The sequence below is a fragment of the Lissotriton vulgaris genome, chromosome 6, assembly GCF_964263255.1.
Source record: "Lissotriton vulgaris chromosome 6, aLisVul1.2, whole genome shotgun sequence".
Lineage (NCBI taxonomy): Eukaryota > Metazoa > Chordata > Amphibia > Caudata > Salamandridae > Lissotriton > Lissotriton vulgaris.
In genome coordinates this window covers 317,019,968-317,042,998 of record NC_141694.1, presented here as the reverse complement: position 1 = coordinate 317,042,998, position 23,031 = coordinate 317,019,968, and the positions used below count along the sequence as shown (strand labels likewise).

The window sequence follows — 23,031 nt, the reverse complement described above, 5'->3', positions numbered from 1 at the left end:
AACGGTAATACAGTAATGGTATTACCATTTTATTTTTCATCTCTGGGGGGGTGAGGAGCATTTTAATCAGTGGGGCGAAGCTCCTCCGCCTTAACGGAGGAGCTGCCCCTGAGCAAGGGTCATGTGGGGAGGGTGAGGACTGTGAAGTTATCATCTTGGCTCAGTCACTGGCCATGCCTAACGGTCTCAATATAATTACAATATTTTTGCAGCACAATTGCAAATCAGCTGTTTTGAAACTGCTACATGACTTTGCACACACTAGCTATAAATTAACTCAAACACTGCTTAAGTGTTTATAAGCAGCGATACGTAGGTATATGAATACCCATATTTTATTATAAAAAAAGAAAGTGAATCCTAATATACATACCTTTGAATAGTCATCCGACAACACATCAAATTTAACAACTGAAAAACATAAGAGTTAAAACGTCAGTATAACACCGTATTTTGCAACATTATGGGAAAGCAACCTCATCAGATCAGAAAAATATCAATGTCGGATGTTTTACCAAACAACCAGATTTGTGGTGGTTTGCATGGATTAAGAATGGTGTACTGCTAACCTTTTGCGAAAGGAAGGATCTAGTATACAAAACGTCTATGTGTCATTACAACCATTTCTCCTTCAACAAGCAACTGATTTCACCATTATGCAAACTTTGCACGGACTGTGGACATTGTTTCTTATTACAATCAAACAATACTGCATTTTTGTTTAATTATTTAATTGCTGTACAAATAAAACCGGGCATTATTGAATAGCACAATATTAATATAACACACATGAGTTACCTGAGAAAGCATAGAAAAAGAATATATCACGAAACACAACAGATGGGAAGAACAAAGAAAGGGATGGAAGGGAGGGAGGAAGAATCGAAGGATGGAAGACCGTTGTCATTTCTTATGAAAGTATCATATCATGGCATGCATACTGACCTTCAGCATCTAAGCACCGTTCAAATTTCAGGGACAGCTGATACGTATCATAACACCGAATCCTGGGTTTATACGTTCCTGAAACACAAAATGATCCCATAGTAGACAAATGCCAAACTACCTAAAAAGAATTGCATAGTTATGCTCACATGAATCTATTGTGGAAAGAAATTGTAAGGTTCCTGGTCACAACTCATTTATTTTCAAATCCTTTCTGTTGCATGCATTGAAATAACACAAGTTTCACTACTGAAACCCCGGTGGAATCCAAATGCATTAATGTAAGTTGAAGCTACGTGCCCAGGTTTGATTAATGTTTGGTCTCTTATTCATCAATTTAATTGTGAGACCTAGAATCTGAATAAAAGCAAATGCATTACACAGTCAAACTCCAATGTCTCACAAGGCACAGGTAAGACCCAAACACTCCCATCACAATAACTCTGTCTTTTTCCTTCCAGGACCTGCCATTCGCTGCTCTATGAGGAATGACTCTTTTAAGAACATATTTGTATGTGCATTTTACAGATCATTAATTCTTTAACCAGTCTCTCCTCAGACAATCTAAATGATATTGGGAGTCTCTAATCGTCCCCAGAAAGTGCAGAAGCCTAGTCAGTGTAGATTGCTCAAACGAGCAATATAAACACAGACCACACAGTGGAGGCTAGTTAAAGTAAAAATCTGTATTGATCAGCCTGTGATGATGAGCATCCCGGTAATCCAAAGGATAAGGTTGCTTAGAGAAAAGCCGGTCTGCAAAGTTTAAAAATATTTTTCCTCAACCAATGGAAGTAGATCTCATCTGGCCGAGGGTAATGATGCCTGATCGCTTAGGAGGGCATGGGGGATACCACAAAGAGGATAGAGTAGTTGGTTCTCTTCAGTGAAGTATTTCAAATTAACACCACGTTCGGCACTTGTGACAACAGACAGAAATACTCTGAAAAGGAAGGGTGTGAGGAATCTATCTGTGTCTACAACTCTCCGAATTAATTCTGTTTATGACCAGAATTAGGATACCTCAACCTTTTTGCAGAAGGTAAACGAACACTAAGGGGCCTATTACGATGGAGGATTCTCCGCATCCTCCGGGCCGGCGGAAGCCACCGCAGTCCCGGAGGATGCGGAGAATCCTCTGCTGAGCCTCAAAAGACCCACCGCCAGATTATATGGCGGTGGGTCTGGGATTTCGTCCGCAGCTTTTCCGCCGAGGTTGGCTTCCTATGGTACCCCCCCTGCATTTGCGTGCACAAAGCAGCAGGCACCACGCGGTGCCTGCCGCTTTGTGCACGCAAATGCGATGCATGCATTTTTAACAATGAGGCGGGTGCTGCTTGAAGCTGCACCCACCGCAATGTTAAAGATAGGGGATGTGACCGCCACCCTGGCGGTCACATCCTAATCTGAACGGAGGGAACACCGCAGCCCCTGTGGACGTTCCCTCCTCCTCAGGGGTCGCGGACGGACTCAAGTCAGTCTGCGATCCTAATGACCCCCTTAGTCTTTGGGTAATGGTTCCACAGTGGTACTTTTTAAAGTTGTGGTAATTATTGCCTAATCTGTCATGTACCATTCTATATTTTGTTGTGTTGTAAAGAAGAGTGTGTGAGGGGTTTAGGGGCAAAGAACAAATGTGCAATTCACAGAATGAGTGGATGTGAGGGTTTCGCGGCACATACTTAAAATCAAATATGTGGCTAGGAATAATTTTGCATGGGTATACGCTGGCCATTAGATTTTTTTTTATTTTTTATTTATTTATCTTGTATAGCGCAAACAGCTACCCAACAAAGGGTTTCCCCGCGCTGTGATTCAGTGTTGATTAATCGGACGACTGACTTAGATGTTGAATAGCCAGGTTTTTAAGGCTTTTCTGAATTTGATGTAATTAGCCTCTGAGCGCAGAGCTTGTGGCATGGAATTCCACAAGGAGGGACCAAGGTAGGCGAAGGATTTGCCTCCCATGCGTGATAGTTTTATTTTGGGAACAACAAATTTATTAGCTGTTGCAAATCTCAGCGTCCTAGATGGAAGGTAACTTTGTACAAGATTTTGTAGGTATTTAGGGGCTTTGTTTGTTGAGATTTTGTGCATGAAGCATAAAGATTTGAATTTGATTCTGTTCTCAATTTTTAACCAGTGCAACTCACATATGAGTTTGGTGGTGGGCGAGTGGATAGGAATTTTACCTAACAGTCTTGCAGCTGCATTCTGCACAGTTTGCAGTTTGCGGACTGTGGCTTTGTTGGCCCCCAAGTAGAACGCATTTGCGTAGTCTAACCTTGATGTTATTAAGGCGTTAATGACAGTTTTTTTAGTGTGATCCGGTAGCATCCAACAGATTTTCTTTAACCACTTCAAGATGACAAAGCAGGTGGCCGATGTTTTAATAGCTTGCTGGAGCATACTGAGTGTGTCATTGACAACAAAGCCTAGGTTCCGGGCCTGGTTAGTTGGAGTTGGAGGAGGGCCCATTACAGAGGGCCAATGCTGGGGTCCCCAGAGTTCTTTATTTTTTCCCAAAATGATGAGTTCGTTTTTTTCACCGTTTAATTTCAGGAAGTTTTTTTGCATCCATCCTGCAATTTTCATTAATCCTAGGCTTAATGTGGAAGGATTATTGTTGCCTGATGGTGGAAGGGAAAAGAGAAGCTGAGAATCATCAGCATAAGAGAACATTATTAAGCCGGTCTCCTCAACTATTTTTGCGAGTGGGCTCATGTATAAATTAAAAAGTAGTGGACTTAAAATTGAGCCTTGTGGAACTCCGTGTTTGAAGGTGTGGGTTTCAGAACAAGCAGAATGGGAAAAGACTTGAAATGTTCTGTTCTCAAGTAGGGATTTAATCCAATTTAAGGCAGAGCCACAGATGCCAAAAGAGTGAAGAGTCTTTATTAGTACTGCATGTGACACAGTGTCAAATGCGGCACTGAGGTCAAGAAGCACCAGTGCCACTGTTTCACCCTTATCTATCATCGAACAAATATTCTCTGTCACACCTAGTAGGGTGGTCTCCGTTGAGAAACCAGCCCGGAAGCCAGACTGATGGGGAGGTAGCAGGTCATGTATGGTTATGAAATGTGAGAGACAGCGATGGACATGTTTCTCCAGAATTTTGGCAAAAATAGGGAGGAGAGATATTGGTCGAAAGTTCGAGGGTACCTTAGAGTCTGCATCAGCTTTTTTTTAAAAGTGGATGAATCATTGCATGCTTCCAATCCTGAGGCACACATTCTTCCTGCAAAGAGCTGTTTAAAAGATCTGTGATAGTAGATAAGGCTTTTTTACTGAGTAATTTTAAGATGGGGCATGGTAGAGGGTCATTTGGTGAGCCCGATTTAATCGTATTTAAAAGGTCGGTAACAGTTTCAACGTTAAGCATAGGCCAAGTGTTTAGTGAGAGGGTGGGAGTTTTGCCAAAAGTGGTGTCTAAAGTGGCCTCTTGGATGCATGATCTGTTAGGAGGGGAATTACGTATATCACTGTGAACTTTGTCGTATTTATTCTGATTTAGTTCGATGGCCTGATAAATTTGATCAACTTTGTCTACAAAAAAGGCAGCTAGTTGATTGCATTGTGTTTTATTTAAATCAGGTGGAGTTGGTGAGGTATTTGAGCCGGCCAGCTCTTTAACTGTTTTAAAAAGAGTTTTAGATTGGTTTAAGGCTGCAGTGATTTTAGTGCAGACAAAATTGGCTTTAGCTCTGCCACACAGCTTTTGGTAGTGTGTTAGGAAATGGAAAAAACTTGATATCAACATTCTTAATACTTTACTAGAAGACACGATACCATGCACCAACTCAAGAGTGCAAAATCTATCAGCCTCTATCCAAACATGGCTCTTGGCAGCCATCGACTCATGCCTGCCCAAGACCAAGTTAAAGGGTATAAACCAACGTTTACCTGCCCCATGGTTTAACGACTCCTTAAAGCTTGAAAAGACCAAATGTAAAAACGCTGAGCGTCAGTGGAGAAAGTCCTACTCCATGGAAGCCAAAAAAAAATGAATATATAAGATTCATACGGTACACATCACTGGTCAGCAGGGGTCAATGGCAGCTGTCCCAGAGTTTAGTTAGTATTGTGGAAGAGATGAGGCATTTAGTATGAAATGCCTCAGAGTCTGTTTTGCACAGTAGGATTCAGTACATATTCAGTTACTTTTTCTGAAGGATGGGTAGTTCAGGTGGACCCTCATTGCTGGCGGGAAGGAATTAAAGATTAGTTGTTGATAGTATAAGGCCAAGGGCTCTACGCCTAGAGTTCTCCTTTTATGTTTTAGCCGTTTAGTTGACAGGTAGTCACAGCAATGGCTGACCAGAAGTTCCTGATTGGAGGCTACAGTGTGGGCAGCTGAGCAAGACATTTGGGTAAGGTACATGGAGTCTTAAATTTGATGTTGGCCACCAGTGGTGCCAGTGAAGTGACTTCAAGGTGTGTTTGGTTTGTTTCTGCTAGTTCCCATTTCCTAGGTTAACTCCATGAGCTTTTGATTATCTGCAGGTGTGACCTTTGTTCGCTAACTTACTCTTACAAACTGCATCAAGAGTTTTGGATGTTATGATTCCCACATGAAGTACTTCATGCAGCAAATGAACTGTTACACTGGAACTTCTAGAAGGTACCGTGGAGGGGACACTACAATTATTTAGGAGATCGTGTCCAATTTCAGTGTCTTGTTTTTATAGACGTATCATCTCAACACAGAGGTGTTTTGTTTTATTCAATATACTTTTTCAAACTGTTGTTAACGAAAGAACGGAATTAAATACCACTCTACATTTTTTTAAGAAAGACAAACAATTTTTTCTAGACATTGTCTACCCGGCTAAACACAACATGTATCATATGTGAACATGACAAATTAAAGAGCCTAGGAAGTGACATATCCTATTATTTCTTGTAACTATCTTGTGTATGTTTGATTTCTCTATGCATTGTGAGTGCTGCATTTATCACATAAACTGCATGTAGTCATTAAAAAAAGAGATAATACTCTGTTTTCTTTCATTGCATGTCCATCCATGTGTTCCTGTCATGATTGCTTGATACCTGTGCTATCTTAGGTTGCTTGCATTCTTTCACTTGAGATGCAGAACATTTTACGTGTTATTATACATGAAATATCTGTCATAATATTGTGTTGTAGCAAATGTTAATTGAGCTGTAAGTTATGGCATTATACATGTGTTAGTGATATTATTAGGTAAACTCCTAAAAACAATGACATTTAATAATCAATTATTAGACAGACTTAAGCTGTTATAAGACAGGAAATCGATCAAGTTTCAGATAGATAAAACAGAAAAAATAAAAAAATCAAATGCACTCCCTTCTAAGGAGGCACAAGGTGTTCAATTCCCAGAAATGTTAGATTCATGCTGTCCGTACTATGACAGTTCATATAATATAAAGAGACCAGGAATGTGTTGTCCTTGTCATTATTGGCTCTTGATTCTCTGCAAATCCACTTTTCAAGTATGCGGAAGATATTTCTTAAATGCGTATTTGACCCCCTGAATGAATATGCCCAATGGCATATTATAGGTAATGAATATAATAATTTTGAATGCCGTGTAACCAGGATTTGGAATTTGTATATTTGGACTAAAAGCTATAGTTTGGATATGTTTTATAGACCACATAGCCCAGAGATGCCAAAACTAGTAGTAATCTGGGTAGCTCACCTCCATGTGCTTCTTCAAGAATTGGCACACTTTCAGAGAAAGTTGGATCCTTTCAAAGGGAGTAGTTTCTGTCCTGTAACTCCAGTTCTGTAGTAGGGGTATCTCTGTTATAGTCATAATCTAGTGAATAGTCCTGCCCATTTGCGTGGACCCCGGCAATTAAAAATAATCTCTTAAATTGTCAAAAAATGTAGAACTGCAAAGACACTTAAGAGAGAATTTAAAGACAGATAATGCAGCATATATCCACAGGCTACACTGTCCAGTACTTCAACTAGAAAATCCACCAACAAAAAACACACAAACAGCACAGCCTGCCTAGTTTCCTCCATAGAGAAACTTGCCTCTACCAGTAAAAGCCTCTGGAATGATAGAGAGAAAGGCATGGACAGACAAGCCCCATAGGCTGCCATTATGTGGCTTAAATAGGATACTGTGCCTTTAAGAGAACTTTCCAGAACTACTCCCAGTATCCCAGAATGCACAGCAGGTCCTTTTTACTTTCAGTTCTTTTTGAAGGCGTAACACGCCAGACCTGTAGCATTCCTTACATGAATATCTTTCTCCACCGGGGAGGAGGGCGGGCGCTTATGACTATAACAGAGATACCCCTACTACAGAATTGGAGTTACAGGACAGAAACTACTCCTTCAGTAGTAGGGGATCTCTGTGTATAGTCATAATCTAGTGAATAGAATGGCAAGCCCATCCCCACACCAAACGGCGGTGGAGAACGAGAATTAAGACCACTATTGTGCGAACAAATTTCGCAGCGAAGCCTGCCCAACTGAGCGTCTGCCCTGGTGTCAGTGTCCAGGCAGTAAGCTTAGCAAAGGTATGGACCGACTTCCAAGTGCCGCCTAGCAGATTTCTGCAATTGGAACATTACGGAGCAAAGCAGTCGTGGCAGCTTTGCCCCTGGAGGAATGAGCCTTAGGTTTACCCCCTAAGGTCTTATTAGCTTTTTGGTAACACAGTTGTATGCAGGACACAATCCACCTAGAGATGGACTGCTTAGAGGTAGCAAGACCCGTCCTGACCGATCCATAATTGATAAACAATTGGTCTGACCTACGAATATCTTTGGTTTTATCCAGATAAAATTTCAACACCCTCCTAACATCCATGGAATGTAAAGACCTTTCCGCTGGAGATGAAGGATTCTGAAAAAACTTAGGTAAAATTATGGTCTGGTTGACATGAAAAATCAGAAATAACCTTGGGAAGAAATGTAGGGCGAGTCCGCATAACAACCTTAGCGGCATGAAATACAGTATAAGGTTCTTGGCAACACAACGCCTGAATTTCACTCACCCTGCGTGCGGATGTAATGGCCACGCGGAACGCCGCCTTCCAGGACAGGTGCTGCAATGAAGCCTTATGAATAGGTTCAAAAGGCTCCTTCATCAATCTGGACAGCACCACATTCAATTCCCATGAAGGCGAAGGAAGCCGGACAGGAGGGAATACTTTCTTCAAGCCTTCCAGAAAATCTTTGATCAAAGGGATCTGGAAGAAGGAAGTCTGTGGAGGGCATTTCCTGTAGGCAGTCAATGCAGCGAGATGAACCTTAATGGAATGAACATTAAGGCAAGACTGCGACAAATGTAGAAGGTAAGGAAGGATGACTTCTTCCTTTGCACGTCGTCGGGTCATAGCTCTTGGACTTTTTTTTTTTTTTTTTGAAACCTTTATTGATGACAAGAGCAATAGGGCAGTACACAGCTTCACGCCTACAACCTGCGTCTGCAGGCCGGCAGCTATATAAATAGAGTCAAAGGAAGGTTCATAAAAAGAATATACGACAATAGGTTTTAGACACAGCATGTTGCCTACAACCCAGCTGGGCCGGCCGCGATAGAAAGGTGGTATAGCCAGGTATGTCAGGTAAAATAAACCATAGGGTGGAAGCATACTGTATACAGGCAAAGTGCATTTGAGGCTTCTTTTATCACTTTTTTTAAAACCTAAAAACAGAAACCAAACCTGTAACAAACCCTCCTATGATATACCACCATACATTGCATGTGGATTAAAGGACATAGGGTCGAGGAGCCAAAATGCAATGTTAAGTAGTAGGAAGCGTAACCTTCATCAAGGGAAATATGTTCCGCGCCTACTGAACACTTCTGGCTGGCACGGGAGGGGAAGGGCAGAGAGGGGAAAGGGGGAGAGAAGGAGGGGGGGGGATATTTCTTGATCAAATCTGTGAGGTCAATAAAGTGCAAAGGACGTGTAAGTGTGCTACGTGTAACGTGCTAGTAACAGGAGTGTGCAGTCCGGTATGAAATGTGTGCCGCAGAGCAGCTAAAAGCAGGGCATCAGGAGTAGCCAAGAGGTGCAGAGAGACCCCAACCGGCAAAGGAGGCAGGAGGATGCCTTGGGTAAAGTGCCTCAGGACATAGTGTGCAGGCCAGCCGACATCTAGGATAATACCCAGGGGAGGAAGGGGAAAAAAGGGAAGAGGGGGGGGGGGGGTCAAAGGTCAGGCAGGAGGGCAATCAGAGCAGTGTTGAGGCAAGGGAAAATGGAGAAGGAGGGAGGAAAGGGAGGTTGGGTATGGACTCATGGTTCAGAATGCTCCTCGCTCTGTTGACGGAGGAGGTATGCAGTAAGGGGGCCCCATAGGTCTTTGGGACGTGACTTGTGTGGTAAGAGTTCGGCATAATTGTGGAGGTGATCTTGCCCAGTTGACATAGTATTAAGCCAGATCTTAAATTTAGGAGCACGGCCTCTGCCCCATCTACAGGCTACATGGCGTTTGGCTAATAAGAGGCCCAGTGCAAAACATTTTCTATGGGACTTCAGTGCTGGGACCATGTGACCTAACAAGGCAGTCTACGGATAGGTATCTATATCAACCCCAACCATGTCCGACAACGCTCTAAAGATGGCATACCAATAGTCCGCCACTGCAGGGCATGCCCACGCCAGATGGAAGAAATCGGCACCCTCCGCCCTACATCTGAGGCAATGGTCAGTGTCACGAAGGCCAAATCGGAATAGTTTGGAAGGAGTGAAGTAAATGCGGTGGAAGAATTTTAAATGGATCAACCTAAGTCGAGTATTACCGGTCACAGCGTTAGTGTGCGAGCAGCTTTCTTCCCATTGATCGTCAGATAGCGGGGAGTCGAGGTCGCTGTCCCATTCACTGCGGACTTTGAGCGGGGGTGGCGATGGGGCTGGCTGGGCGTGTTTGTACAGCATAGACACAACATGTCTGGGGTTGTCAGTTTGTAAGAGTGAGTGCAGGGGGGCCAGGATGTCCGGTTCATCCGGGAAGTTTGGAGTAACTGCCTCAATGTTCTGTCGCAGTCGGACGTAAAGGAAGGTATCCATGACTGAGGGGGTGTTCTCCCCAAAGAATTGCACCGATTTGCGTAACTGCCCCTGGAGGTATAAATCACCCCATGTGTGGATCACCAGTTTCGTGAGCAGTTTACGCCCTATCTCTTCACAAGTTACTCGCAATCTGGGGTCATGCGCTTGGGGCATACATGGTCAGTATAAAAACGTGACCTCCATGTGATCAGCTAGCCGTCGCCAAGCCTGAACCGTGCAGTCCACTGTAGTGGGGTCCCGGTCTGACACACCCGGCGTGGTATATAGATAGCCCGAAGGATGCACGGGGCGCATATATCCGTCTTCCACCGCAAGATGGGCCATGAAGGGAGGAGGGTGCAACCAGTACGCAACGAAGTGGCCCTGGGCACAATCGTAGTACCGCTGACAAGTTAGGGACGTCAAACCCACCCTGGTGATAAGGCAACATGAGCGTCTTTGGACTGATCCTGGCTTGTTTGCCACCCCAAATAAGTCTAGACAATTGGGAATTAAGGGCGCGGAAGAAGTGGAAGCCGGGGCTGTATGGTATGTTAGTAAAGAGGTATAACAATTTGGGGAGTATTACCATCTTGATAAGGGAGACGCGCCCCGCCATAGAAAGCGGGAGATCGATCCACTTGGTGATAGTATCAGTCAATTTGTCAAGTACGTGCCATAATTAGCCCTGATGAGGGTCTCTCGATTCCTGGATATAACAAACCCTAGGTATTTTATTTCCTCGGTTTCCCATATCAGGAGATAATCTAGGGGGAAGTGCACGGTTTTTTCTGTTAAGGGAAATAGGGCCGACTTTGACCAATTAATTTGTATTCCTGAAATAGCACCGAATTTGGCAATTTCGCGTAAAAGGGGGTTAAGGTTTTCCTGCGGTTTATTGACGTATAGGGTTATGTCATCGGCATATAGTGCCACTAGGAGCTGACGCTCAGAGTATATTAGAGAGCGGTGATTGTGATGCTGTGGGAGTTTGGCTGCCAGCGGCTCGATGGCAATCACGAAGAGGACAGGGGAGAGGGGGCATCCTTGTCTGGTGCCTCTGTGGATGTCAAAGGGAGCAGATCGGGCCCCATTGAGTAGGACTGAGGCACACGGTTTGCTATCGAACAGCTTTATCCAATCTAGGAAGCTGTATGGGATCCCCATGCGCTCAAGGAGGGCCAATAAATAATCCCACTCAAAGGAATCGAACGCTTTAGTGGCGTCCAGGAACACAGCGGCAGCCTCGCATCTGGGGTTTATGTCTCAAAATACGGCTTGAAGGGTGCGTAAGTTATATGAAGTCGCCCTGTTGGGGACGAATCCTGCCTGGTCAGGTAGGACTAGGCGCTCCATCAGCAGGTTCAGGCGGGACGCGAGGACCTTCGCTAGGATTTTGACATCAGTATTGAGCAAAGAGAGGGGTCTATAGGAGTTGTAGTGTTCCGGAGGCTTGCCCGGTTTCAAGAGAGATGTGTAGAGGGCTTCACGCATAGAGGCCGGTAGGGTTCCTCCCTCGAGGGCAGAATAGTAAACTTGCTGCAGTATTGGGGCAAGAATGTGAACATATGCTTTGTAAAAGTCGATTGGCATTTCGTCAGATCCAGGCGTTTTGCCAGACTTCATGGACATGATGGCGTCCTTTATTTCATCCACCTTGAGGATATGGTGGAGGAATTTTTGTTGGGATGGACCAAGCCATGCAATAGCTGTGTCGTCCAGGTAAGAATGCAAATTAATAGATGCCGATCTGTGTGAGGTGCAGAGAGTGGAGTAGTGGGTCGTAAGGATGCGGAGTTGTTCAGAGAGGTCACGTTGTGGGATTTGATGCTCATCCAGCAAGGTGGTGACAAAAATATTATATCTAGGGGATCTGACAGCAGAGGCAAGAGCCCTGCCGGGCCTATCTCCTTCACCAAAGACGCACGCAGTGTATTGTTTCCCGAGGAACTTGCACTCCCTATCCGCCGCCTCAGCATATTCGTTCAGCTTTTCCCGAAGGAGGGCGTTGGAAGAGTGGTCCCGGGACTCGCGAGAAATGATTTGTTCCAGATCCCGGAGCTCAGAGTCGAGTTTACGAAACTCACCTCGCAGGGATTTAAGGACTCCACCCCCTTTAGAGATACACCATCCCCGAACGGTGACCTTAAAGGCCTCCCACACCACGGTGAGGTCCGATACCGACCCTACATTCCGGTCAAAAAAGTCTTGGATGTCCTGTTCGAGGTCCGCCTTGAAGGCAGAGTCCGTGAGGTGGGAAGGATTGAGGCGCCAGCTCAGATACGGGGAAGTCTCAATGGGAATGCGTAGCGATATGAGGACCGGGGAGTGGTCAGAGAAAGTCCTGGCGAGGTGTCGGGCCTTGATCAACCAGGGAATGAGGCCTGCCGATAGAAACACGTAATCCAGACGCGCTCAAGTGGAATGTACTGCAGAGTGGTGGGTGCCCTGCTTGAGGGAAGGATGCAGGTGTCGCCATGAATCAATGTAGTGGTTTTCAGCAACTAAGGAGGACAGGGCACGTTGGGTTTGGGAATAGTGTGCAGCCTGAGGGTGAGATCTGTCCAAGCACGGAGCCACGGCAGTATTGAAGTCCCCACCCAGTATTACATGGCCTATGCCCAGTGTTTGAATTTTACCCCACATTGTGAGCAGCGAGGTGGTATCATCGACATTGGGGCCGTAGTAGCAGGCAAAGAGGACAGTATGTGAGTGAAGTTTACCCCAGGTCATGCAGTATCTGCCACCAGGATCCACCTCCGTCCCAGCAGGTATGAATTTCACACCTCGTTTAACCAAGATCGTAACCCCCCTGGCATAGTTGGAGTAGGAAGCGAAAACCCTGCTGGAGGCCCACCCGGACGCAAATAGGGACGAGCTATCTGACAGTAAATGTGTTTCTTGAAGCATAGCAATTGATATGCCCTGCCTATCGAGGTATCCTAAAATTTGCCTCTTCTTCCTGGGGTTATTCAGCCCTCGGATATTCCACGATACCAATTGAAACTGGTGAGACGGTAGCATACCCTCTATGTCACCCATTCAGGTATATGATAAATCCAGTAGCATGCAATCTCACAGTTAAGACCATAGCACATTTAGACTTTGAACAAAATACAATTCCCCCATATAAACCCCCCCCCAGATACCACCCAGGGACAGCAGAACAAGCAATACAACGTCAGCAGTAGTGAAGTAAAAACAAACCTTCCCACCCACGCCGGCAACCCCAACTGGCCGGGAATTCAACCCCCACCCAGCATCCCAAAAACAAGACAAATTAAAACCTAGAAATAGTATGGCACATATCCCTACCCACAGGGGGGAAGGGGTGTTGAGGGGCTCGCCCATTGGGGGACCGAAACTAGGGGCATCAGACTAGCCGAACCACCCCCTTACTCACACCCACAGACAACCCGTCAGAACCAGTCGTCGAAAGTGGGATGGAGGTGGGTGACCGAGCACTTAGGTAGATCATGGACCGGTAGATCCCGTGCTGATCAAGTGGCCAAAACAAAATGCACAGAAACAGGTTCCGTTTAGGCAATGGTCAGTGCGCGCTATGCGAAAAGGGAACAATACCACAGTAATGGCTCTCAGTCCTGTTGAGACATTGGTGATTGTGACCTAGATAGGCGCCGCGCAGTATCGTCACCACCCGCTCCCTCCTACAATGCTTAAGGAAGTCTTTCACCTGTTGCGAGTTTTGAAAGAAATTATGTTTGCCCTGAAATGTTACCTTCAACCTGGCAGGGTACAGCATGGCATATGGGATCTCCTGCGCCTGGAGTTTCTTTTTAACCGTTGTAAATTTGCGCCTAGCTTCCTGGACGGAGGGAGTGAAATCAGGAAAAAAGGAGAGAGTAGTGTTGCAATAGTTCACAGTTCCCAACTCTCTTGCCCTTTTTAACACCGCGTCTCGGTCTCTATAGTTCAGGAAGCGTACAATAATAGGGCGAGGTTGAGCTCCAGGAGGCGGGCGCGACGCCAGGGATCTGTGGGCCCGTTCAATAATGAAATGTGCGGAGAAGGATTCCTTCTCAAACAGGTCCATGAGAAGGGTCTCCAAGAAGGTCTCCATTTTACCTGTGTTGGTGGACTCCGCAAGGCCTAAAATTCTGACGTTATTGCGGCGAGACCTCGCTTCCAAGTCCTCGTTCTTGTCCGCTATGAGTTTGAGCAGCCTGCCCATTTGTGTGACTTGTTTACCTGTTGAGGTGGCTCCATCTTCCAGAACAGAAATCCTGTCTTCTGTCATGCGGGTGTCATGCTGCTCCAGCTTAGAGACCACACTGTCCATGCGCACATTGATGGTGTCTATTTTGGCGTCAATAGTGGACAGGCTTTGTTTCATGCCCAGTAGTAGTGCCTTTTAGTCGTCCTCAGGAGGAGTCGGGGTAGGAGGATCGCCGTCAGGTTCTGGCACCGTCTTGGAAGTCTTTTTGGAATCAAAAGGAATTTTGGATTGGCGTGCATCATTGCGGGCCATGTCTCTAGGGGGCGTCCGCGATGTAGGGGGCGAAATGGACGCCAGAGCGCAGGAGAGGCAAAGCGAAGGAGAGGAAGATGTGCACCGGGGAGTGCCCTCGTAGTAAAGCGCGGAGAGTAAAAGGCTATGGCAGGTGTCTCCGGATGGTCTGGGGGTCCTTGGGAGAAGTGGCGGCGTGCAGAGCAGGCCCGGAGGAGCAGCAGCACCACGGACCTACGTCCCACGCAGTGACCGCATTGAGCTCTGATCTCGCGCCGGGCCACGATGCAATCTCAGCTCCAGGAGGGGGCCTACTAGGAGCCACCAGCAGGCCAAGCGGTCATCCAGGGCTGGAGGGGGGGGAGGGGAGGATCCGAAAAGCCTGCCCGTCTCAGGAGAAGTATCCGGATGTGGACAGCACCACGCGTTGATATGATGGCAGGCACTGCAGCGAGGGACCCCAGCAGAGGGTCTCACCGGACCAGGAGGTGTCTCCCAAGAGGGGAGAGTAGGTAGGCAGAGTGGTCCTGATGGAAGCAGCAAGGCGCGTCGAGGTGTCAGTAAAGGCGGCCAGGACGAAACAGGCAGGTGGGCGCTAGCTGCAGTGATGGAAGGAGCTGGGAGAGTACCGCCGTAAATGCATCAGGCGGTGGGCAGCAGCGGCAATCGACCAGACAAGCACCACCCTAGGGTAGCAATAGGGGAGGTGTAGTGATGTGAGGACTACGCTCAGGGCCTCCCAGGCGTTCCGACAGTCGGCCCAAAATGGCGGGAGGACTGGGTGTCGGCAGGGCAGCGGGCACAGCTCTGATCAGTAATAGCGCCGGGGGGAGAGGCAGCAGAAGAAGCCCTCAGGCGTCTCTCACCTTGAGCAGTGATCGGGAGTCCTCCCGGGCGCGCAGCCGTTCTCTTAGCGTCCGGTGGGTGGGAATCACTCCGTAGGCCAGGCTTCCAAGGCCGCGCCGGGAAGGCCGCAAAGCGCCGGACTTTCCTGACGAGGCAAGCCCGCGCAGGAGGGCACCCTTCTCTGCCTCGCAGATAGTTCCGGTTGTCTCCGACCGCCAAGCACGTCCAGGCTGAGGTGCCCGGGGCAAGTTGGGTATCGCCGTGATCAGGGCGATGTTGGAGCGGATTTGCTCGGTCAGGATCCTTGCAGGATAGGCTGAAGCGCTCGGTCGCTCGGAGCCTCACACCAGTGCGGCCATCTTGGTGCGGCGCAACCTAGCGCCCCCTATAGTTCTTGGACTTGCACCAGATACAGAACCTCTTCCACTTGTAAGCATAGGAAGTCCGAGTGGAAGGTCGCTTAGACTCCTTCAGTATGTCCATGCAATCTACGGGCAGATTAAAATGGCCATATTGCACTATCTCAGGAGCCATGCCGGCAAACTCAAAGACGAGAGATTGGGGTGCAACATCTGCCCCCGAACTTCGTGAGAAGGTCCGGCCTGCACGGCAGCCGTATGTGAGGAAGGAGAGACCGGTGAAGCAGGTCCGTGAACCACCACTGCCTGGGCAATTCCGGGGCAATAAGGATCATCCGCGCCCTGGACCGGGCCAGCTTGATGAGCACCGCCGGAATCAGGGGAATGGGTGGAAAAGCGTACAGAAAGCTGTTCGACCAGTTGATCCATAGCGCATTCCCCAGCGTCCCCTGCTGGTAGTACTTGGAGGCGAAGTCTCGGCATTTGCTGTTTTCGGCGGTGGCGAACAGATCTACGTCTGGAGTCCCCCACCTTGCGAAGACTTCTAGTACTTCGTCGTTTATGACCCATTCGTGGTTTTCCTGAATCAGTCTGCTCAGTGCGTCCGCCTGAACATTCTGCACACCTGGCAGATGGGTAGCCGTTATCGTCAGTCCTCTGGCCAGAAGCCAGTGCCAGATCGCCTGCGCCTCTTGCGACAGAGTGCGCAATCTCAAGCCCCCCTGCTTGTTGAGGTAATACATCGTGGTCGTATTGTCCATCTGTACAAGCAGAGAGTTGGTCTGAAAGGACGGATGAAAGGCCTTCATTGCCAAGTGAACAGCTCTGAGTTCCAGGAAATTGATATGATACGTGGCCTCCATCGGGGACCACGTTCCTTGAATCTGTAAGTCTCCGGAGTGCGCCCCCCAACCGTGGAGAGAAGCATCCGTCACAATAGTCTGAGTGGGAATGTCCTTGTGGAAGGGAACCCCCTTGAGGAGATTCTCCGCTGAACACCACCACTTTAGAGACTGAAGAGCATGCAGAGACAGTCGTATCTTGTCGTCCCAAGATCCTTTCCTCTGATCCCACAGATCCTCCAAGCACTCTTGCAACGGTCTCATGTGCAGTCGTTCGTGTGGTGTGAGGAAGATACAAGAGTCCATCGATCCCAGTAGAGAAGACACCGTCCTCACTGTTGTAGATGGAGTGGTCGTAAGAGCCTGAGCCTTCAGAAGGAGTGATAATCGTCGGTCCTCCAAAGGAGACACGCTTGCTGACAGCGTATTGATGGAGGCTTCCAAGTACTGTATGCATTGGACCGGAGTCGGTACAGACTTGGACATGTTGATGTGCAACCCCAGCTTGTTCAAGAGAACGCACGTCTTCTGGAAGTGTGCTTGAGCTTCCGAGAAGGAGGAGGCCTTGATCAACCAATCGTCCAGGTACGGGTAGATGAACACCTTGTTCTTCCTCAGGTGTGCTGCTGCCACCGCCATGCACTTCGAGAATGTTCTCGGCGCAGACTTCAGTCCGAATGGCAGTACTGTGTATTGATAATGATTGGTGCCGACTTGGAATCGCAGGAACTTCCTGTGTTTGTGTGCAATGGGCACATGGAAGTACGCATCCTGTAGGTCTATTGCACACAGCCAGTCTCCCTGTTGCAACTGAGGATAAATCTGATGCAACGACAGCATGCAAAACTTCTCTCTGCGAATCCACTTGTTTGCCTGTCGCAAGTCCAGAATGGGCCTGAACTCGTTCTTGTCCTTCTTGCGAACCAGGAAGAACCGGGAGTACAGACCTCTTCCTCTTTGAGACAGAGGTACGTCTTCTATCGCCCTTTTCCTTAACAGGAGATCGGCCTCCGCCTGGCACTCGAGCAGCTGACACTGCGCGCTGACCGGAGGAATCGATGGAGGCGGGCGGGTGAACCGAAGACTGTATCCATTGCAAACAATATTCACCACCCACTTGTCCTGAGTAATTTTTCTCCACTCTGCCAGATAAAATTGAACGCTTCCCCCCACCGGAGTGGGTAACGGATGCAGGGGAAGTAAGCGCTCAGGGCCTAGACCTGGCCGGGCCTTTGGTCGCTGTTGCCGACTGTTGGCCGCCTCTGCCTTTCTGGCGCTTCTGAAACGGTCTTTGGAACTGCTGCTGTTGTTGCTGCTGCTGTCCCGAAGCCTGGCCACGCCTTCTGCCCTGTCCCCCGAACCGTCTCTGGAACAGGCGGTACAACTTCTTGTTATCCTTGGGCTTTTCCAGACCCACAGCCATGAGTGTTTCAGCCTCCGCCTTCATGCGGGCCATTTCGTAATCCGCAATAATTCTCTCGCCTCGGTGCCCACTCTGATCAGCGATCACACTCGGCAACTCTGGGCATTAGCTTGCCTCATCTTCACTAACGGCCCCACCAGACCGCCGGGGATGCCTGGTCTCACCCTGGAGATACCCATTAAGGGACCATCTCTCAGGGAAGCCACAAAGGGTTTCGCAGCAGTCGAAGCGCCTTGGGACCCTCCGGGTAAGCAGTGAGCTATATAAATGCCTATACATTACATTACATTACATTACATGTTTCCCAAACAGGGTTTCACCAGAGAATGGTAAATTGGCAACCCTTTGTTGTGCGTCAGGTTTCAGCGACGTGAGGCGGAGCCAGGCGTGTCTTCGCTGGTTAATCCCACGGCAGAAACCAAGCGCCGCCAGGAGGGAAGAATCGGCCGCAGCACTGATGACCTGATTCGCCACCAACATCCCCTCATTCAACACCTCCTGGAAATCTTCTCTCTTGTCACGAGGCAGGTGTTCTACAAACTGCTGGAGTGATTCCCAGAGGGCTTGGTCATACTGCCCCAACAAGGCCGTGGCACTCGCTGCCTTCATGGAATCGCCGACGTCCCACAAACCTTCCTCCCCGCGGAATCCAGCCATCTAGATTCCTTATCCGGTGGGACTGTGGATGACGGAGTGGTGGCATGCTGTTTTCGAGCCGCCGTCACTATCCCAGAGTCTGGAGGGGGTTCTACCCTTAAAAAAGCCGGATCCGAGTCGGGAGACCGGTATTTTTTCTGTAGTCTCGAGGGGTCCGCCTTAGTCACCGCCGTGATGAGAAAAAGGTCCATGGCCGGATCCTCCAGGCCCGGTACCAGTGGTAGTAATGGCCGAAACAGATGTTTCTGGTGCAGCGTCTCGAAGATCACCGATGTTTTGGGTGTGGGCACCGTCAACGAGATGCCCAATTTTGCTGCACCTCTTAACAGGACATCATGAAAGGACACCAGATCGTCAACCGGTGACACCCTTGTTTCCGGTGACTCCGACAAAGTCGGAGAATAGTCCCTGGTCTCTGAAGACCCCGTATGGGAACGAGACTTGTGCCTCCTGTGGCGTCGTCTCGACCTCGTGGGTGACCTATTGTGACTCCGCGATCGTTCCCTCCTTCTGGAACGAGATCGTGATCTTCCAGTTCTTGGACGCTCCGCAGGTCTCCGCGGAGGCGTCTTCCGTGGCCTATCCTGGGGTTTTGGTTTAGGCGTCCTCTTAGGCGGTGTAGGGAGTGGAGGCAGTGACACCAACCTTGGCGGGGCGGGCACATGAGGCGGAAGCGGTGGTGGTGGTTGTCCCGAGGGAGGAAGTGGTGGAAGCGTAGGGTTGATGGGAGGATCCTCCTTAGGTATAGGAGGTAGGGGCGTCTTCGGCCGAGGTGGTGTATAAACCACCGAGTACACCGAGCCCGATGACTTCTTCGGGGGAGGGGACTGCGAACCAGCCCCTCCAGTAGGTGATCGCCGTCTCCAGCGTCCTCCTCCAGACCCAGCGTGACTTCTGGCACCAGAACTCCTTCTGCGCCGCTTAGGGGAGTTGGAAAGTCTCAGAGACGCTGATCTCTTTCTTCTTGACGCCGAGCGTCGCTTCTCCGGCGTCAAACGTCGCCTCTGCGACTCCGGCGTCGAACGCAGCCTCCGCGAAGTCGAACGCTTCTTCCTCGACGCCGAACGGCGCCTCCGCGACGTTGAACGTTCAGTCCTGGACGATGAGTGTCGACTCCTTCTCGACGCCGACCGCTTTCTCGAGGTCTCGACGCCGACCGTCTTCTCGAGGGCGACCAGCGGTGTCGCCTCGACAGCGAGCGCCGATGCCTGTTGCTCCTTCTTCGACGTCAATGGCTCGACGCGGACGTCGACGACGAAGAATCCATCGACGGTGATCTCGACGGCGGCCTAACCAGGCCCTTCGACGTCGATCCTTCACGCCGTCTCGACCCAGAGCCCCGGGGAGATGGGGAACACACCGTCGTCATCCCTCTCGACGTCGTCGATGCAATCGACGCCGACGGAGACCGGGACCGTTTGCTGGGCTTCCTGCCTCTGGGGAGCCCCCCAGATGCCTCAGCAGAGGCAGAGGGAGCCTTCCCAGCCTGCCCAGACCCACCTGCAGCCTGCAGTCGTCTATCCTCTAGCCTTGAAGCCTAATCTTCAGCCTTTCCCTCAGGGTCCTTGCTGAAAAGTTCTGGCAGATGTCACATTCTTCAGGGACATGTGCAACAGGGAGACCGAGTATGCAGACGTCGTGTGGATCAGTCTTGGACTTCTTCCTTCCACATGCTGGGCACTTGTCGAAGAGAGTAGGCATTTTAGAGCCCTAAAAAGCCTGAACAAATACACAGGTGTGAAGGGAAACACCAAGTACACAAACTAAAAACACTTTTAAAACCAAAAGTGCACAAAATTCCAATAAACCCTTGAAAAAGGGAGAGCTCAATGCACCAGGGTCCTGTTAGCAGGAGCCGGAAAAAAGAACTGAAAGTAAAAGGGACCTGCTGTGCATTCTGGGATACTGGGAGAAGTTCTGGAAAGTTCTCTTAAAGGCACGGTATCCTATTTAAGCCACATAATGGCAGCCTAAGGGGCTTGTCTGTCCATGCCTTCCTCTCTATCATTCCAGAGGCTTTTACTGGTAGAGGCAAGTTTGTCTATGAAGGAAACTGGGCAGGCTGTGCTGTTTGTGTGTTTTTTTTGTTGGAATTTCTAGTTGAAGTACTGGACAGTGTAGCCTGTGGATATAGGCTGCACTATCTGTCTTTAAATTCTCTCTTAAGTGTCTTTGCAGTTCTGCATTTTGTGACAACTTAAGGGATAATTTTTGATAGCCGGGGTCCACGCACATAGGCGGGACTATTCACTAGATTATGACTATACACAGAGATCCCCTACTACAGAAAAGTGTTTACTTGCAGTACAAATGATACATGTAAATAAAAAATGATTTCTGGATCTTTCAAGTTTTGGAACAAAGACATGGTAGTTTCGAAGGCTGCAGGCAAAGAAATAGGGTCATACTACTTTATGTTTAACCCACTACTAGGATTTCGACTTTGTATCTATGGGAAGAAAAACAAGATTCCTTTTGAAGTAGGTGTGGTTTAAGCATTTTGCAATTTTAAATTTGTTTTGGACCATTTTTTGTTCAGGGCTATCTCTTTATCAAATGTGTACATCTGGAACTAAGGTGATGATTTTGAATAAGTTCAGCCAGTGCACACAGATATACATGAAGAGTAATGGTGATAACGACAAATGTTTAAGCATGCTGTTTATTGATGCAAATGTCCCTATTCTGATCGGTTGACTCAAACTGTTGGGGAACAGCATCATCTGTTCCAAGACTGAGCGGTTAATGTCTTGTTTTTTTTAATCTTTAAAGTAAATTGATTTGGTCACACTAGGCATACATGAATCAGTTAGAACTGATGGTTTTCACTCATGGTGGTGGGTAGACCACCTCTGATATCTACTATCAACGTCCACTTGACTGGCAATTGTTGTTTATTTGTTTTTGTTTGCATACTCCTACATAAGTGTCAAGACTTCCCTTAGGAATTTACTGGGGTATGGAAGACTGGAAACCAGCATATAGTTGGCTATGGCTATGAGGTCAGTCATTGAAATGTTCGAGACTAGGTAATAAAAGCCCACCTCAGGTGTTCGGGTACTATCCCCATGACAAGGAAGGAATAAAAGAGGATCTTGGTATCAAAGGATATCATAGTGATAGCTTCATAGGGCCAGAAAAATAGTGGGTCATTGCTGAGTGCGGTCAATCCGTGGGTCTGGCCCCTTGAGAGATGCATCGAAGAGGGACGGTGTTTTGAAACCGTTAGACCCCCCCTAAGCCCGCACCACCACCTCCTGTTGCCTTATCTACACACGAAGCGGGCTTCTTTCCCCTCGGAGGGGGCCATGCTTGAAACGGTGCCGTGGTGGTTGAGAGCTGTGGAGAGAAGGAGGATCGCCGTTTCTGGCGTTGTTAAAGGCTGGAGGAGCAGCACCGGGACCACGGCTGACGTTCCCACACTTTTCCAGTGTTGGAGGATCGGAGCTGTCCTTGGTTGCTGGACCAGCAAGTTCTGGTGGCTTTCCAGTGAGGAGAAGGATTGGGTCCCCCTCCTACAAAGTATTTAGAGAGCATCAACGTCTTCCTTTTCTTCTCCAACTACATTGTTTTCATTTGCACTGTGAGACTGGGCAGAAGCTGGATCTGTTTCTGGACTGATACTTTGCTTGTTACGTGGTAGTATACTTTGTTGCAAGTGACTCCCTATCAGCAGTAGCTGAATTTTGTGAACAAAGAGACCATCAGTGAAGTTTCAAACTTATTGGGGCTTATGTTCAGACTCATTAGTCATTCATTTTATAGGATGTCGGCTAAGGGTGTACCGGAGAGAGGGTGGCGGTTGTCTGTAACTAGTGCTCACTTCTCACCAAAGCTTGTCAAGGAACGGCTTATCCCCAGTAAGCAGGGGATAACACAGACAGCAGCTGCGAGGGTCTGGGCATGGGGGAGGGGGGGTATAAGCTCAATGCAATATTTAGGAGCCACTCCTAACCTATCAGATCGAGACAAGAGTGGCCCGGACTAGTCCAGGTGGGACAGTGGGCCCCCAGGAATGGACGATGAAGCTGCTACCTGTAGCAATGCTGATATGTTCCCATCTGTGGCTGGCTCTATTGGGATGGGGTGGGGGTCTGTTTCTGTGTTCACAGAGAACATTAGACTCGTTTATCGCCACCCACCTGCTTCAGCTGCCTCAAGTGGTATAACGAGAGCCTGGGGTAGAGCGACCAAGAAGCACTTTTCGCCCCAGCAACCCAGGCTCTCCCTTCTCTAGTGCAGCCCATGGAGGTTACTAGGGAGTCCCCCGTCTTGACAGACGCCTCCTCAATTAATGGGACTAATGCAAACGGGGCTGGCTGTCAGTTGGAATCTAGTAATAGGCAGGCTCACCTTGCACAGCCTTCACAGGTTGGCTTAGCAGATGTATCTGGGGCGTGACCACCGAATCATGCCACTACTGGGGGCAGACAACTTTCTTGAATCCCAGTTTTCCAGCCTCTCATCCAGAGTGGAAGCT

General features: G+C 48.4%; 1 protein-coding gene across 1 annotated transcript in view; it reads right to left on the bottom strand.

Moving 5' to 3' along the window:
• The window catches only part of NOL10 (nucleolar protein 10), a 742,763-nt gene that overhangs the window by 584,528 nt on the left and 135,204 nt on the right, over positions 1–23,031 (bottom strand). Inside the window, exons 4-5 of the mRNA XM_086926337.1 lie at positions 946–1,023; positions 374–411 (exon numbers count right to left, since the gene is read on the bottom strand). Coding sequence (XP_086782463.1) covers positions 374–411; positions 946–1,023 — 116 coding nt within the window. The remainder of the gene's footprint in view (positions 1–373; positions 412–945; positions 1,024–23,031) is intronic.